This window comes from Aegilops tauschii, chromosome 3, assembly GCF_002575655.3.
Source record: "Aegilops tauschii subsp. strangulata cultivar AL8/78 chromosome 3, Aet v6.0, whole genome shotgun sequence".
In the NCBI taxonomy this organism is placed as follows: domain Eukaryota; kingdom Viridiplantae; phylum Streptophyta; class Magnoliopsida; order Poales; family Poaceae; genus Aegilops; species Aegilops tauschii.
Window position 1 is genome coordinate 7,350,817 of NC_053037.3, and position 14,701 is coordinate 7,365,517.

The window sequence follows — 14,701 nt, forward strand, 5'->3', positions numbered from 1 at the left end:
GGAGGAGTAGGCGTTAGTAGCGCCTCCGACTTCGCCTTCATGGCACTAATCGTCTTGTCCTCTGCAATCTCCTCACATTTCCCTCTCCAATGGTTTTATGCGTCGGGCCATTGTGGTGAGCGTTCAGTACGGGTATTGGGCGCAGTGGGGTGTGGGGGTTGCGGGAGTGTGAGGCGAGGTGTGGGGTGCGGGAACGGGGGGCGAGGTGTGGGGCTTGCGGGTCATGCGCGCCTTCCTAGTGTCCGACGTCATCGTCTCGTGAACGGACTAGCCACGGCGCACCATGGCCATCTGTAGCGCAGCCTCGTGGGACCTAGACATTGTGAGCACGAGCAGCATGGCGACCGTCAATAGTCTAGATAGTCGTGCGGTGGCATGGGATACGGAGAGAGAGAGAGAGATGAGGAGGAGGAAGAAAAGAAGGGGGGAAGATGTGAGGCTAACACATGGGTCCCTCATCCTCCTCAGCATATTGTCCACATTGGCAGGCCAACTCATCCCAACAACTGGGATCCACTGTCTTCATGATCTCAAACGGTCATTAGTGCTTTCTATTACTAATTATTAGCCTCGAAAATGGTGATGCGTTGTGAGTTGTCTCAAAATTGATACCAATCGGATATCGCAGTCTCATATGTGGTGGTTTTCAGCAATTACCTCTCATTGGACTGACTCTTGATTGGACTGAACCTCTCGATCAAGAGGGTTTAAAAAAGATCGATGGATCAAAACGGTACCCCTAGGCCACCTGTTCTGGTGACTCGGGGGCGCAACCATAACCCTGTCACCGCCTCCCCTCATCTTACCCCTTCCCTCGCCGCTGCCTAAGGCACCCACCAGCAAAGCTCGAACAGCCGGGGACGGCGGTTCGGCGTGGTCCTCGGTCAGTAGCTGTGTCCTCCTAGCTCTCATTCACAAGAGCATCGACTGTTGTATATGGGCGGCGCGCACGAGCAGAGTGGCAGGGGCTTCATTTTCCCATGGCGATGCACGTGATAGTGGAGTGTTGAGCGGTTTTCGGTGGTGCAGCGCCCGGGCGCCTCGATCTCGGAGGCGGCGGCAGGGCTTCCTGTTGAACTCGGCTCGGGCTGCGGAGGATGGCGGAAGCTGGTGGTGTTCCTCCTTTATAAAAGCTTTGGTGAGCGGTGATGCAGGCCTCCTCGATCCCTGTGTTCGGCTCGGTTCCTCCCAGTCGTGTGCTCAGTGGTGCTGGTTGGCTGGGTGACTTCTCTCAGAGCTCCGGCTGCCTAGAATACAATGGAGGTGGGTTGCAAATCCAGGCGAAAACCAAGCATTGAGCTTGTTAGTGTGTCGGCGGCAACGACGTCCGTAGATGTCGTATCCCTCCTTGGAGGTGTCGTCATCTATCTGTCGCACATGCTGACCTCATGTCTTGTGACTTCGGGTGAAAACCTTAGATCGGGCCATGCCGGATTGGATGGCGGTGTTGCCCTCGACATCACTACCTCCCTCGAGGCGTCATTTGTGGAGTGCTTGATGACTTTTATCAAGGAGTGTCATGTTGTTGGGGGAGCTTGGATGGTGGTGTTTCCGGCGGAGGAATTGATTGGGCATGTGTTGGGTTGGACCGTTGGAGGTGGAGTGGCGTCATATATACCGCGTTGACGACAGCGGATCTTGACAACATGGTGCAGAGGAGTTGCGGCGACGGTTGCGACTTCATGAAGAGCGCTGGCGGTGGCACGGTATGGCGGCATGGCAGCGTCATCATCGGTAAGGCCTAGAAAGGCCAATGCATGGATCGCTCCTAAAACTGGGACGGTAGAAGATGGCAGTGGCGAATTCTGGAACGTGCGCCGGCAGGTTGATCAAGCGCAGCACACGCGTAGTTGGGTTTATCATTTTTTTTTTCTTTGTCTATAACTAATTATCTGTCACCGTCTCATCGATATTTTTTAAAAAAGGGTTGATCACACCCTCTACGTCATCATAATACACTTATACACACAACCATATCGTCCACCTCAAGGCTATTTTAGGTTATGTAATTAATCCATTCATGGGTTGTAGCTCCATCAAAAGATGAGTTCGTCGATAGTATAACACAATTTACCATAAACGTCCATGTCGACCAGCCACTATCCTTCGAACCGTACGTCCATTTGCCGGTCGTGGAAGATCAACGCCGGCCGGTGAAGGAGCGCCGACGCTGTGGACCGCTGGCCGATGAAGATGCGCCGCTTACCTGCTCGTCGGTGCCGATGCGCGTCAGCTGGAAAGTTTGAACGGAGGGGGAATGGTGGCGGGAGTTGGGGTGGTGAGGGAGGGGGCTAAATAGAGGTGGACTCGGCGGGAGGTGAGCCGAAATCCTCCCGCCGATTTTTGGCCGACGCGGGCGAGCTCGCGACATCTCCCTGGTCGCACGAGGAGAGATGCGCGTCGCCCTCCCCTACCTTGCCCGAGCCAGGCTCGCGAGCTACTGCCGATTCGGGCGTTTCCCCTGCGCCTGGCCTGAACGTGCTTTAAGTTTCGTGCGATGCGGGCCGCACAGTAAACGCAGGCAAGCAAACGGGCCAAGTTCTTCCCGCGCGGGCCAGGCTGGGCCATATGTAGGCAACCAAACACGCCCATAGAGTGATTGGGGAAGAGAAGATGAATATGACATGTGGACCCGTGAAGCCAGTGACATTAGAGTGTGATCCCGTCCAGGATAGTTGGTTTCCTAGCGTCAAACTGGTCTAGACAGATTCAGGGTTGAGATTGACCGGGATCAATGAATACAGGGTACAAACTTCAGGGATTTGAAGGTAAGGGTTTGTTTGCTACCAATTCTACAACCTTATAGTTTAAAACAGACTTTACTCGTCAGAAGTGAGAGTAGCTCAAGGCGGAGTTTATATACATGTATGTGAGTGTCAATCGAGTTTAAGAAAAAAACTATCTCAAAACGGAGTGATTGTGTTTGGCCGTGGGTCGTGGTTTTGTTGGCGGAGGCATGTGCAGAGTCATCGCCTGGGGCGGCAACAACACGATGATGTGGAGGGTACGGCGGTGCGGTGGTTGCCGGCGGCGACGGCAGGTGTGGTCGATCGGGCGGGCTGGCGGTTGAGGTTGAACATACATAGTGGTCATTGGATCACCATCCAACGGCCCAAAATTTGATTGATGCAAAAGATTTTTTTTTCAGACGCCTGACCTGACTAATACGTGAATGTGCTCACATACTACAATAAATATTCTCTTCACTACAAACTCAAAGCTATGTTTTGTTTATTTATACTAATAAGTACTACTTGGATCCTCTAAAATGCAACTTCGAGTGTACATGCCCCAGAGCATGCAGCAGCTAGCTAGCTTTGCGCGGCGCGGTCAGGTGAACTTGGCCAGCTCGGTAAGGAAGGCGCCGCGGTGCTCCTCCTTGACGAAGCGCGACAGCATGTTTGCCCCGTCCTTGTCCCTGCACGGCAGGCACGCCACACAGGCCGGCACCGACCGCGGCCCCACGTGGCCCATCACCCTCGCCGGCGTCCCGCCGCCAAAGTCCGTCGCCTCGAAGCCCAGGTTCCGCCAGCTCGTCACGAACAGCGCATTGTACCCGAACAGCGTCTCCATGCCTGGCACGCCTTCTACTTCTTCTCCGGCCAAGGTGCCAGGTACCTGATCCTTGCCGCTCCTGATCAGCTTAACGAGGTCTTTCATGTCCCCTTGTGCCGCCTCACGGATCGTCGGTGGCGGGGCGACTACGTGCGTCGTGACGCAGTTGCTGTAGTAGCCGTCCCCGGCGCCGACGTGCCTGCGCGCGTTCGCCGCGAAGACGAGAGGCGCCGCGCTGTCCGGGTCGCCGTCGGGCATGATGGCGCGGGAGCGACACTGCCACAGGACAGCCGTGGCCGCCTCGAATACGGTGCACGGCGCGCCTAGCTCGTCGCCGATTTTCGCTTTGATGCGGCCGATGGTGCTCATCGGCACGGTGATGTCGAGGTAGGGGTAATCCTGGGGCTCCAGCTGGCCAAGCATGGCCTTCACTATAGAGGCGGCCAACGGCGGGAAGTCCGGCATGAACTGGTCGGCGCAGGTGACCGGGGAGACGGACGGCCGAGCCAGCCCGCGCGCGAGCTCGCCCACTGCCCGCAGGAGCAGTGCGATCCCCGTGCCGTCGGCGACGACGTGGTTCCACGTGACACCGAGGACGAACGCGCCGCAGGAGAACTCGGTCACCTGCATGAGCAGCAAGGGGTCGGTCACGCGGCACCTGGCCTCCGGGTAGTCGACGGCGAGGTCTTTAAGCAGCCCCGCGAACGGCGGGTCGAAGACCTTGACGTCCTCTAAGGCGCGGCTGGCCGTCGCGGCCACGAACTCCACGCCCTCGCCGGTGCATGCGATGTAGAGCTCGCTGCCGTTGTCTCCCACGACGACGCGGCCGGCGATGAGCCGGAAGTGGTCCAGAGCTCGAGACAGCGCCCTCTTTATGGTCTCGGCGGGCTCGTGGATGGCGCCGTCGAAGACGTGGAACGACGAGAACGCGGAGAAGGCGAGAGCCTTGTCGAAGGAGGAGACTTTGATGTGGTCGGGCGTCGTCGGCGTCGACTGCTCCGTCGACGGGCGGACCAGCAACGGCCTAGACTTGGTTACGATTACGCTCATTTTCCAATAGGAATCTCAAAACTAAGTGGCAACGACTCTAGGCATTTTTGGCTGGCTTATATGCAAGGTCGTGTCTACTTAACTTGTTGTCACTATCTTCAGTGACTGTATGGTTCCAATGTAAAAGCTGATGGTTTGTTATATGGGGTTGTCCAGTCCCGCTACGTGGGTGATTCCTGACCACTGTAAATATTATGGGTAAGTAATGAAAAGGCTATTTGTTGAGGAAAATGCCAACGGTGACCGACCACCATGGTGGATGATTTCAAAATACAAATTTTCACAAAGCGAAAATTTTAGATTTTTTTAACACACATACACATGTATATGACGTATACGCAAAATTTCATAACATTATATTTTCACACGTGGCGTACACAAAAAAAGATAAAATACGTATTTCTGAATGGGCCGGGATTTTATGTTATTGGGCCAGAATATTTTTTTTGTACAGCCTACAGGTAGCAACTTTTTCAAACGAATTTCCGCACATTCATGCGTAACACATATATGTTTCCACGGATTTTTTTTTATTTCCTTGAAACTTTTAAATGTGCTTTCTTATTTTTTGAAAATACCATCCACTATGGTGGTCGAGTACCAAAGGTCCGCACTCTATTTGTTGTCACTATCTTAAACTCAGCTCTAGGCTTTTCGCTGTGACTATTATTCCTTGATCGAGCAAGAAATAAGAAAAATCCTGCGGTAGACAAATACTCAAAGGACTGAATTTCCTTTTCAGATCATTATTTTTTTTTTTTTATTAATAAATGAGAACATAAATTAAAAGAACTCGACAAAGTAAAACAAATGCAAAAACATAAATTATTCGAAAGAAGAATGAATTAAGAACACTCATACTATAATGCAATTTTCGAAGAACAGTATGGTTTGCATAAAAGCTGATGTGCCTTTATTTGGGGTCGTTGTTCCATCATGCGTGATGTGGGCAGTTCAAGATCATTGTAAACATTTTGGCTAAGTACCATTGGCAAAGTTATGAAAAACAATTTGTTGTCACCCTCTTAAGCTCATCTCTAGGCTTTTCAGGTGTGACCATTGCTCAATCCATTGACAAATAAGGAAAATTCTGGTGCCTGCTTATAGTCAAGGGATTTATTTTCTTTTCTGATGGTCACCTTTTCTTTTTCTTAGAAAACATTCTTGTCGAAAAGGCAGCCCTTAAAAGTAATTAAGACTTTCCATCAAAAAAAATTGAAGACTGAAGAGATTATGTGGAAAGTTAGATACCCTAAAACTGCTACTTCATACACTTCCCTCTCTCCATTGACTATTAGCCATTTAGTGATACACTTATATATCCATTTTGTGTGGAAATTAGTATTGGTTAAACTGTTATTGTGAGCTAGCATGTAGTCTATCTCCAATGCACCTGTTTAACCCACTTTTCTCCATCTCCATCTCCACTACTATTAAACGAGTGAGTTGAGGCAGAAACATTGGATCTCGGTCACATATCCACATATTACTAATTAATTTTAATCACCTTCACAACACCTTAAGTAGGAATTATTGCACCTTAATTACGCCTTATAAGAAAACAAATCGTCACACTATATACCACGTAATTGAAAAAACACATTAGCCAAAAATCACGCGTCACGCCTCTCCCACCACCGTAGCTCCACGTGCAAAACTGCCTCCACTAACGTGAAAAAGAACTTCAAGTGCACCGTCTCCCCATTCTAACTTCGCCACCCACAAACCTGCGCTGGTGCCCCGCGCCTGCCCGGCTCTCTCCCATTGCATGTCGCTCCTCACTCGACCTCACGTACCATTCATCGACGGCCCTCCGCTCCTGTCGCACCCATCGACGCACTCCTAGCCACGATCGGACACACCATCTCTCATGTCTACGCCTGCCCGACTCACAACACCTGCTGCTCCGCCATATCCAAAAACAACAGAAAATAGTAACTGGCATTGAGCACTGGATTAAAAGATTAGTTCAGAAAAATAATAAAAAATAATTTTAAATTAATGCCAAAAGTATGCTAATTTAATATAAATATGGCAACAATAAAAATTTATACATAAATTTGAGACGTATCGCAGGCCCACCAATACACACATCGAAACTCATCAATCCGGTGAGGACGCATTCATGCTACCGCTCCAGCACGCCACCTGAGGGGCCAAATCCGTCTATTTAAGCCAAACGGCGATCCTCAACCCTAACCACTCCTATTTTCACCCTCTCCCTCCCATCCGTGCCACCACTCCCAATACGCTCCTAGCTTGCCTTCCACTCCCAATCTGCTCCGAGCTCATCGTCCAGTTGAAAATAATGTTCACGCACTTAAAAAATTGTACGTGGCACTAAAAAAAATGCTTACACAATGTAAGAATTTTTTAGTGGAATTAAAAAGCATACCCTTAGAAAAAGCATGTTAAAATTTAAAAATATTCACATATTTCAAATAATATGTTCATGATTTTTTTTAAAAATTGTAAAATGTACGAAATTGTTTGTGTAGCTATAAAAACATCTTACTATTCAGAAAATTGTTTCAATGTATATCGGAAAAATGTTTAACGCCTATTCATAAAAATGTCCAAAAATATGTACATAAATAAAGATTCAGATGTATATGAAAAATGTACAATATCTGTAGATATCCAAACATATATTTGAAATAATATAAATTATGTATTTGAAATATATGAAATGTGTATAGAAAATGTTCCATATTTTTATGGAAAATGTACAATGTGCATGAAAAAAGTAGACATGTGTTGAAAAAAGGAGAAACCATGGAAATCAAAGAAAAAGTAAAACTAAGGAACCAAAAATAAACAGAAGAAAACCTATGCAAGCAGTGCAAACCCCATAAAAAGGAAAAACATATAGAAATAAAACTCACACGAAACTACAGTGTTGGGCCGGTCCAATAGGCAAGGACGAGTTAAGTTTTACAGCGGGCAAGAAATGGCCTTAGAGGTATAATGACGTATTGCAACCACAGATAGACAACCTGAAAATAATGGCCCAACGGGCCAGGAACGATTGGCCTTATTTCATTATTATTTTTTCATAATGATCATTGTACAAGTCACGTACATACCGACCTGCCAAAACTGAAAAAAAAACATGACTTTAGCCTTTGCACATCTGATCACCAGCCAAGAAATAGAAATACAAAGAAGATTGAAGAATCATCTGAGTTTGACCCCAACGCCCGTCATATGTCTCTCTCTGGCACAACCACAGTAGCCACTAAAGGAAAAAAATGAGGGATGACCTCCACAACTCAACATGCACCCTAGTATTATATTTGGTATATTCAATAAATAGTTTACACCTATAAAATAATACTCCCTCCGTCCCATAATATAAGAGCGTTTTTGACACTACACTAGCGTAAAAACGATCTTATATTATGGGACGGAGTGAGTACAATACAATGAATTGCATGTATTTTCAATTTTTGTCTACATATTATTGATTTAAACATCCATATTCCATAAGATATTATCAATTAAAATATATCTTTAACTTAAAAAAATAAAATATATCTGAACCAATTCCCGTAGTAACATGCTTCCCGAAAATGAAAAGACACAATCTATACTTCCGTGAGAAGCACAGTCTCTGCTTCCTCAAAAAAGTGAAAAGCACAACGGCTTTTGTTTTATGTTTTTCTTTTCTTCAGTTTTTTGTAAAAAAAAATCAGGTTTTCTTTTTTTCTAATTTATTTTTTTTTGTCAAAAAAGTCATCGAAACTTATTAACATCAGATATAGTTTTTTTTTGCGAGAAAATACGAGATATAGTTTCGAAGATCTCGACACGAGAAACTGAATAGTGAAAAAGGTTCCTGATTTGAACACGTGGTTCAAGAGATTAAATGTTTAAAAATGAATACACGAAAATGGACAAAACTCCTAGGTTGCCACAAGTGACGCACATGCAGTGCGCCACTTGTCTAGAAGGTGTGAGTGACGTTTGTGAGGAATACCCTCTAACTAGCGATTTCCGATATATATATAATATATTGCTCGTAGTGCCTGAAAGTCGTGGTACCTCGGGTTCGGCCCACTTCTGTACTCCAGCCCAGCATCGTAGGGGCCAATCATGCGTCAAACATCGTCTCAAAAAAAAAAGTGGTACTACACACTGCCAAAAAAAGAGGATAAATAGGGTCACAAAACTTACGCGGATGGTCAGTTTGGTCCATAGACCTAGAGAATTGGGTATCTCCTTTCCATTGTCTATGTATAAACTATAGAGACACGTAGAGCACACACTGCGTACGAATGAATGATGAATCAATCAAGAAACATGGTGCAGAACGGATTCCGCCGCCTGACCGAGGAAGTGCAGGACTGCGAGAGCGGAGACCGGCACGCCGGCGAACAGCAGCGCGGCTACGGCCGCAGCGACGCCAGGCCTGGTGCCCATGGCCAGCAGCTGCAGCGCTCCGGCGAGCGCGGACACGTCGGAGACGTAGGCCGGGTAGTAGCGCTTCTCCCAGTCCGCCCATCCCGCCGGCGCCTCGTAGTTGGTCTCGGCCATCCGCGCCTCTCGGATCCTCCGCCGGAGCACCGCCATGCCCTCGTCCACCAGCGCGCCACCGTAGTGGTCCTGCCCGAAAGCGCCGCAGCGCCTCGTCCTCGGTCGCAGCGCCAGCAGACCGTGGCATGGCTCCGCCTGCGGCCTCCTCGGTCGCAGCACTGGACCGTGGCGCGGCGGCGACCCGTAGAGCTGGCGCCCAAGCCCGGAGGATGCCGGCCGCACCGTCGCCGGTAAGGAGAGGGCAGACGACATCGATGGAATCGAATTGGTTGAAGAATGAAAGGAACGTGTGATCTCTCGCACAAGAAGATGAGACACCAAGAAAGAGACGGAGGGAGCTAGGAGCAGGAAGCAATGGAGGTGAGTAATGAATAATGGCGAGAGATGCAGGTCGAGTGGGTGTTGCGTCTTATAGGTAGTGGTACAGAGAATTCACGCGGTTTCATGGACGGTTATCCTTGGCGGGTTTTGTCCGGTGATTTGGAATCTCGTTGTTTAATTGTGGTAATCACGTAGCTAGCTCGTTAAGCAACAACACGGCAACCACGAAGGATTCCAACTAACACCTGCCTGCCTACCGCGCACCTCTCAGTTTCATCGATTAAATGATCAATCATCGATGAGTTGAACTGGTAGGGCCTCGATAATTAAAAAGAGTATATATCATTTTGATATGAGTTGAACTGGTAGTGCCTCGACACCCTGGGGCCTGGGCGGCGGGATAATAATTTTAAGAAAAAAGTCCAAGCAACATGTTCTCTGGATGGGTATATACACTTACTAAATTAATTTGTATGATCAACGACGCCGGTCTTCCGCAATGGATTTCGGACTTCATATAGAGTAAGATTGATTATTTTTTTTCCTTTATCACTTTCTGTTGGAAGGAACGCCGTTGACCGGACATGCTGAATACACCAACTTTTTTTTTTTTGCATCGACCTGAATTCTAAATTTCATTGACTAAGAATACATGCGCAGATGATCATAATCATCGCATACGTCACCAACGTATAGGGCCTGTCGAGTCGCAACACTTGGGTTGAACTATTCTGTCATTTTCTTCACCCTAGTTTATTGGTCTCTTCGTATTTTATGTCAAAATTTGACCATATATTTAACTATCAAAATATTAATACATGTCATCAAAAAATATATCGTTGGATTTATATTTAAACGTAGTTTTTGACAATATTATTTTTTTTATGTATAACTTATATTTTATTAATTAAAATCATAGTCAAAATATGACCCTAGATACGGGTGAGACTAATAAACCAGGACGGAGGTACAGGGTACCTCGAATTTAATTAAATCATAGTTCATCCAAGTATCCTACAAGTACAGTAGTACCTCGAATTTAATTAAATCATAATTCATCCAAGTATCCTACTAGAAAAGGCTAATTAGTTCATTCATCCATGCATTGCAAAGTACGCTCTCTATAACAAAATGTACCACGACGTTTTTTATGCCCTATGCAAAATCAAAAACATCTTACATTTTGATATAGAGGGAGAGTATAATGCTTCTAGCTACCATAGGATAACACATCGGAGACGTCTATATATACCAACCCGTCGATTTATCGACGCTTTTTCAGTGATCAATTTTGACTTCATATGATGCACTGTTGGAAGAAGATGCTATGCATTCTGGATCGATGTGAATTCTTTTTTCAGCCAACGAAGATATCAATAAACACGTGCACATTAATTAATCATCGCGTACATCACGAGAAATCGTGTGCTGGCCGCCGGTGGAACCAGCGATCACCTACTGTACGTGGGTTTATCATTTTTCTTTCTCTGATTATATGTCACCGTCTCATCGCCCAGCTACCTCGAGGCTCTTTTCTAGGTTTTTTAATTGATCAATCCACGAATTAGTCCTCGGCCCAAAAAGAGCTCTCGAAAAGTCTAATGCTACTAGGGATATATAGCTAGCACCGGCAAGCAGAGACGTCCATATCGACCAGCTGCTATCAATCGAGTCATCCATTTGCAGCTCTCATATCCACTTGATCACCTCTGACGATGATCACATGGTGTGAATAAGTGTGACGCGTTGTGTGAGTAATTCACGCGCCATTTAGCCAGACGGTTTCCACCCAACGTGATATACTGCAAGTACGTGGTATATGTATGGACGGTTTAAGGAGAAATTCCGATTCACGGGGTTCTTGAAAAAGGGAAGAGAAATGACATTTACTAGACATGGGAATGTAAATTCTGTAAGAGAGATGCTACACTTACGGACTCAATGTCACGGATTAGAACCTACAGGCTAACATGGCATCAGCTAATTGGAAATCAGGAGGCCCATGGTTGAAAACAGAGGAAGGAGAGAGATTGGTGGACGAACACCGTTGTGGCAGAAAAGATCACATACGCCCTAGTGTTGTTGCAGAGGCGATACGAACACTTCCAGTTTGCAGCACATGCATCAATGAAGCTCTCCAAGAGGCATATGTTGTCCGTGGGCACGTAAATAAGTGATCATCATTGACATGGTGTGCAATCTTAAACTTTTTGACAAGATAATTAATCGGGCATCACATGCCCACAAGATATTAGCGGAATAGGCTGATATTGTTATCGTGCGGTGCACTCATTACTTGTTCAGCAAGCATGCGGTGAACATGTCGGGAGTTCGCCACTGCAGTTGAGGAGATCGGGGATCGTTCCAACTGCCTACACGGCTTACGGTCCAGCGGACTGCATAGCAGGGTTGGCACATGCCAATTGTGCCTATTGCCTCGAGGACGTGAGGTCTATCAGCCGTTTCACGGCTTACACCTGCACACTTTTTTTCCGGTGACTCAATGTAGAAACTGCCCACATTCAAGACCAACACTATTATATAAACCTAGCAACGAGAGAATTTTTTTAGCACTATTATATAACCTACAACTTTCATTCAACCTAGGGGGCAATGCCCCCCCCCCCCCCCCCCAACAAAGAAAATAATTTTTGCAACTGTGTGAGACTAGTTTTAACCGGTGTAGTTTCCAAAAAACTTTCTATATTACTAAATGTTTGCATGTTTTGATGTTGTCCCCTCCTTGTTCTTGCTCAACCATGGCCTCAAAATATATTTTGTAAGACTTTTATCATAGCGTGAGGTGTCATTGTGATCGGTAAAATATTGGTGTGATTTTTTACATACACATGCATCTACTAGAGGTGGAGGGCGGAGGCGGAGGTAGAAGACGGGCTAAGGAAGAAGATGGGGGCGGATTGGTATTAAGGTCAATTTGCATGTTTTCACCAAGTCGGAACAAGGTCCCCAGCGACCTATATTTCAGAACGGAGGGAGACTAACCAGAAACGTTGAGGTTGTTGCCCATGACACTGCATCGGAAGGTGTCCACCTCTACTAAAATGTTTGCCAAAGGCACCATTGTGTCACCACAGATCACATACGCCGCAGTGAAGTGCCGAGGCTATATTATCAATTCAAGTTGCATCACATGTGTCAATGAAGCTTTCCAAAATGCATTGTTTGTGCACTCACAAATAAAGTTGTGATCATTGAAAGTGTGCATTCTTACACTTTGTGACAAGATAATCAGTTGGGCATATCAAGTGCACAAAATATCTGTGGAATATGATGATACTACTAATGTGTCATACACTGATCATCGGTGTAGAAAGCATGGCGGTCAACACATCTAAGAGGTTTGCGACTATAGTCGAGGAGATCTACAAGGCCACTTCATATTTTTATGTCTAACTTTAACCAGTAATTTTACCAACAAAAAGTGAGTTATGTGTCACAAAAATTATTTCATTGAATGCACATTTCAAAGAACTTTCCGATGCTATATTTTTTATGACATATAATCCATATTTTGTTGACCAAAATTATAAGTCAATGTTTGACACGAAAAACGAAGTGGGCTTATATAAGGGAATGGATGGAGTACAATTCGTGAAATTGAATGTGATGGAATTTGTTTTGCAGTGTGCGAAAATGTTATTTCAATTTGTGAAATTGGTGATCCAATCTGTGAAATAATTGAAATAACCTACTACAATTGCTGAAGTTAGCAATTCAATCTATGAAATACTGGAAATAACCACTTTTGAAATCATTTTTCTTTTCAAATATGTGATATAATTTGAATTTTTTAGACTAGTCACTCTCTTAAAATACCTAGTTTCACTGAAATTTGTGAAATATGAAACTGGAATCACTTACAAAAATGTGTATGACACTCCTTTGAAATAATCGGTCTCAATCTTTTACAAAATATGAAATAGGAATCACTGAAATCACTATATATGGGTCATTATATACTTTGCACTGGTTTCAGCGAGCCAATAGTCAGTGATCAGCCTGGTGTTGTTATCACATTCCACAAAGCATTAGACTTTGGGTCGTTGAAGCAGGCCATTTGACAAGCTGTCTCATTGACTTTATTAGCTCGCTGAAACCAGTGCAACAAGAAAAAAGTACTAGTACTATTAATCTGCATGTATGCGTAATCGACTAAGCTAAAGCCAAAAGAATTACATATCTCCATTGCACTGTGTATCTAATTATCTATAGACACAGATAGCACACACTGCGGGCGAATGAATGATAGTCAATCAAGAAACGAGGTGCAAAACGGAACCCGCCGCCTGCCCGAGGAGGTGCAGCGCGAAGACGGCGGACACCGGCACTCCGGCGAGCACCAGCGCGGCAACAGCAGCCGCGACGCCGGGCCTGGTATCCATGGCCAGCAACTGCAGAGCGCCGGCGAGCGTGGACACATCGGAGACATACGCCCGGTAGTAGCGCTTCTCCCAGGCGGCCCACCCCGGCGGCGCCTCGTAGTTGGTCTCGGCCATCCGCGCCTCCCGGATCCTCCGCCGGAGCACCGTCATGCCCTCGTCCGCCAGCGCGCCCCCGTAGTGGTCCCGGCGGAACGCGCTGCAACGCACCGTCGCCGTCGGCACCGCCCGCGGACTCCTCGGTCGCAGCACCGGACCATGGCAGGGCGGCGACCCGTGGAGCTGGCGCCCAAGTCCTGGGGCTGCCGGCCGCATCGTCGACTGCAATGAGACGGCAGACGACATCGATTGTACCGAACCTGCTAACGAATAAACCGAGCGTGTGATCTCCCAGTCAAGAAGATATATGGTAGTACGTAATAGCTAGCACAACAAGGAAGCGATGGAAGGAGGAGCAGGAATCAATGGAAGATGCAGCTGGAGTGGGTTTGCTTCTTATTCTTGTAGGCACTGGAACCGGCGGTTCACGACGCGGTTGCATGGACGGCGGCTTCTTGCCGGTGATCTGACGTTGTTTATGTGGATTGGATTCCAACTAACACCTGCCGCTTGGTCTCATCGATTAATTGATCAATCATCGCTGGGTTCAATGGTACGTAGCACGGTGCCAATTGTGATTAATTAAACAACGGAATAGCTACGGTGAACGTTCGCCGCCAGAGCCGTCGGACGGTGGCGGTTTTACAACTAAAACTCCCGCGATTTAAACTGTTAAATAAACTGCCATGGCAGCTTTGGAAATTGCCATCTCGCCGTTCGCAAATGCCATCATGGTTGAC

General features: G+C 46.7%; 3 protein-coding genes across 3 annotated transcripts; all 3 read right to left on the minus strand.

Moving 5' to 3' along the window:
* Window positions 1–3,176: 3,176 nt before the first annotated feature.
* Window positions 3,177–4,729, minus strand: LOC109777518 (acyl transferase 15). The gene has a single exon (XM_020336144.4). The coding sequence runs from the start codon at window positions 4,603–4,605 to the stop codon at window positions 3,331–3,333; it is 1,275 nt and encodes a 424-aa protein (XP_020191733.1). The 5' UTR covers window positions 4,606–4,729; the 3' UTR covers window positions 3,177–3,330.
* A 4,057-nt stretch (window positions 4,730–8,786) lies between these two features.
* Window positions 8,787–9,603, minus strand: LOC109777527 (uncharacterized). The gene has a single exon (XM_020336150.4). It carries the CDS (start codon window positions 9,391–9,393, stop codon window positions 8,899–8,901), a length of 495 nt encoding a protein of 164 aa, XP_020191739.1. The 5' UTR covers window positions 9,394–9,603; the 3' UTR covers window positions 8,787–8,898.
* Window positions 9,604–13,488: 3,885 nt separating this feature from the next.
* LOC109777535 (uncharacterized) lies at window positions 13,489–14,366 on the minus strand. Its single transcript, XM_020336159.4, has one exon. The coding sequence runs from the start codon at window positions 14,205–14,207 to the stop codon at window positions 13,737–13,739; it is 471 nt and encodes a 156-aa protein (XP_020191748.1). The 5' UTR covers window positions 14,208–14,366; the 3' UTR covers window positions 13,489–13,736.
* Between the last annotated feature and the right edge of the window lie 335 nt (window positions 14,367–14,701).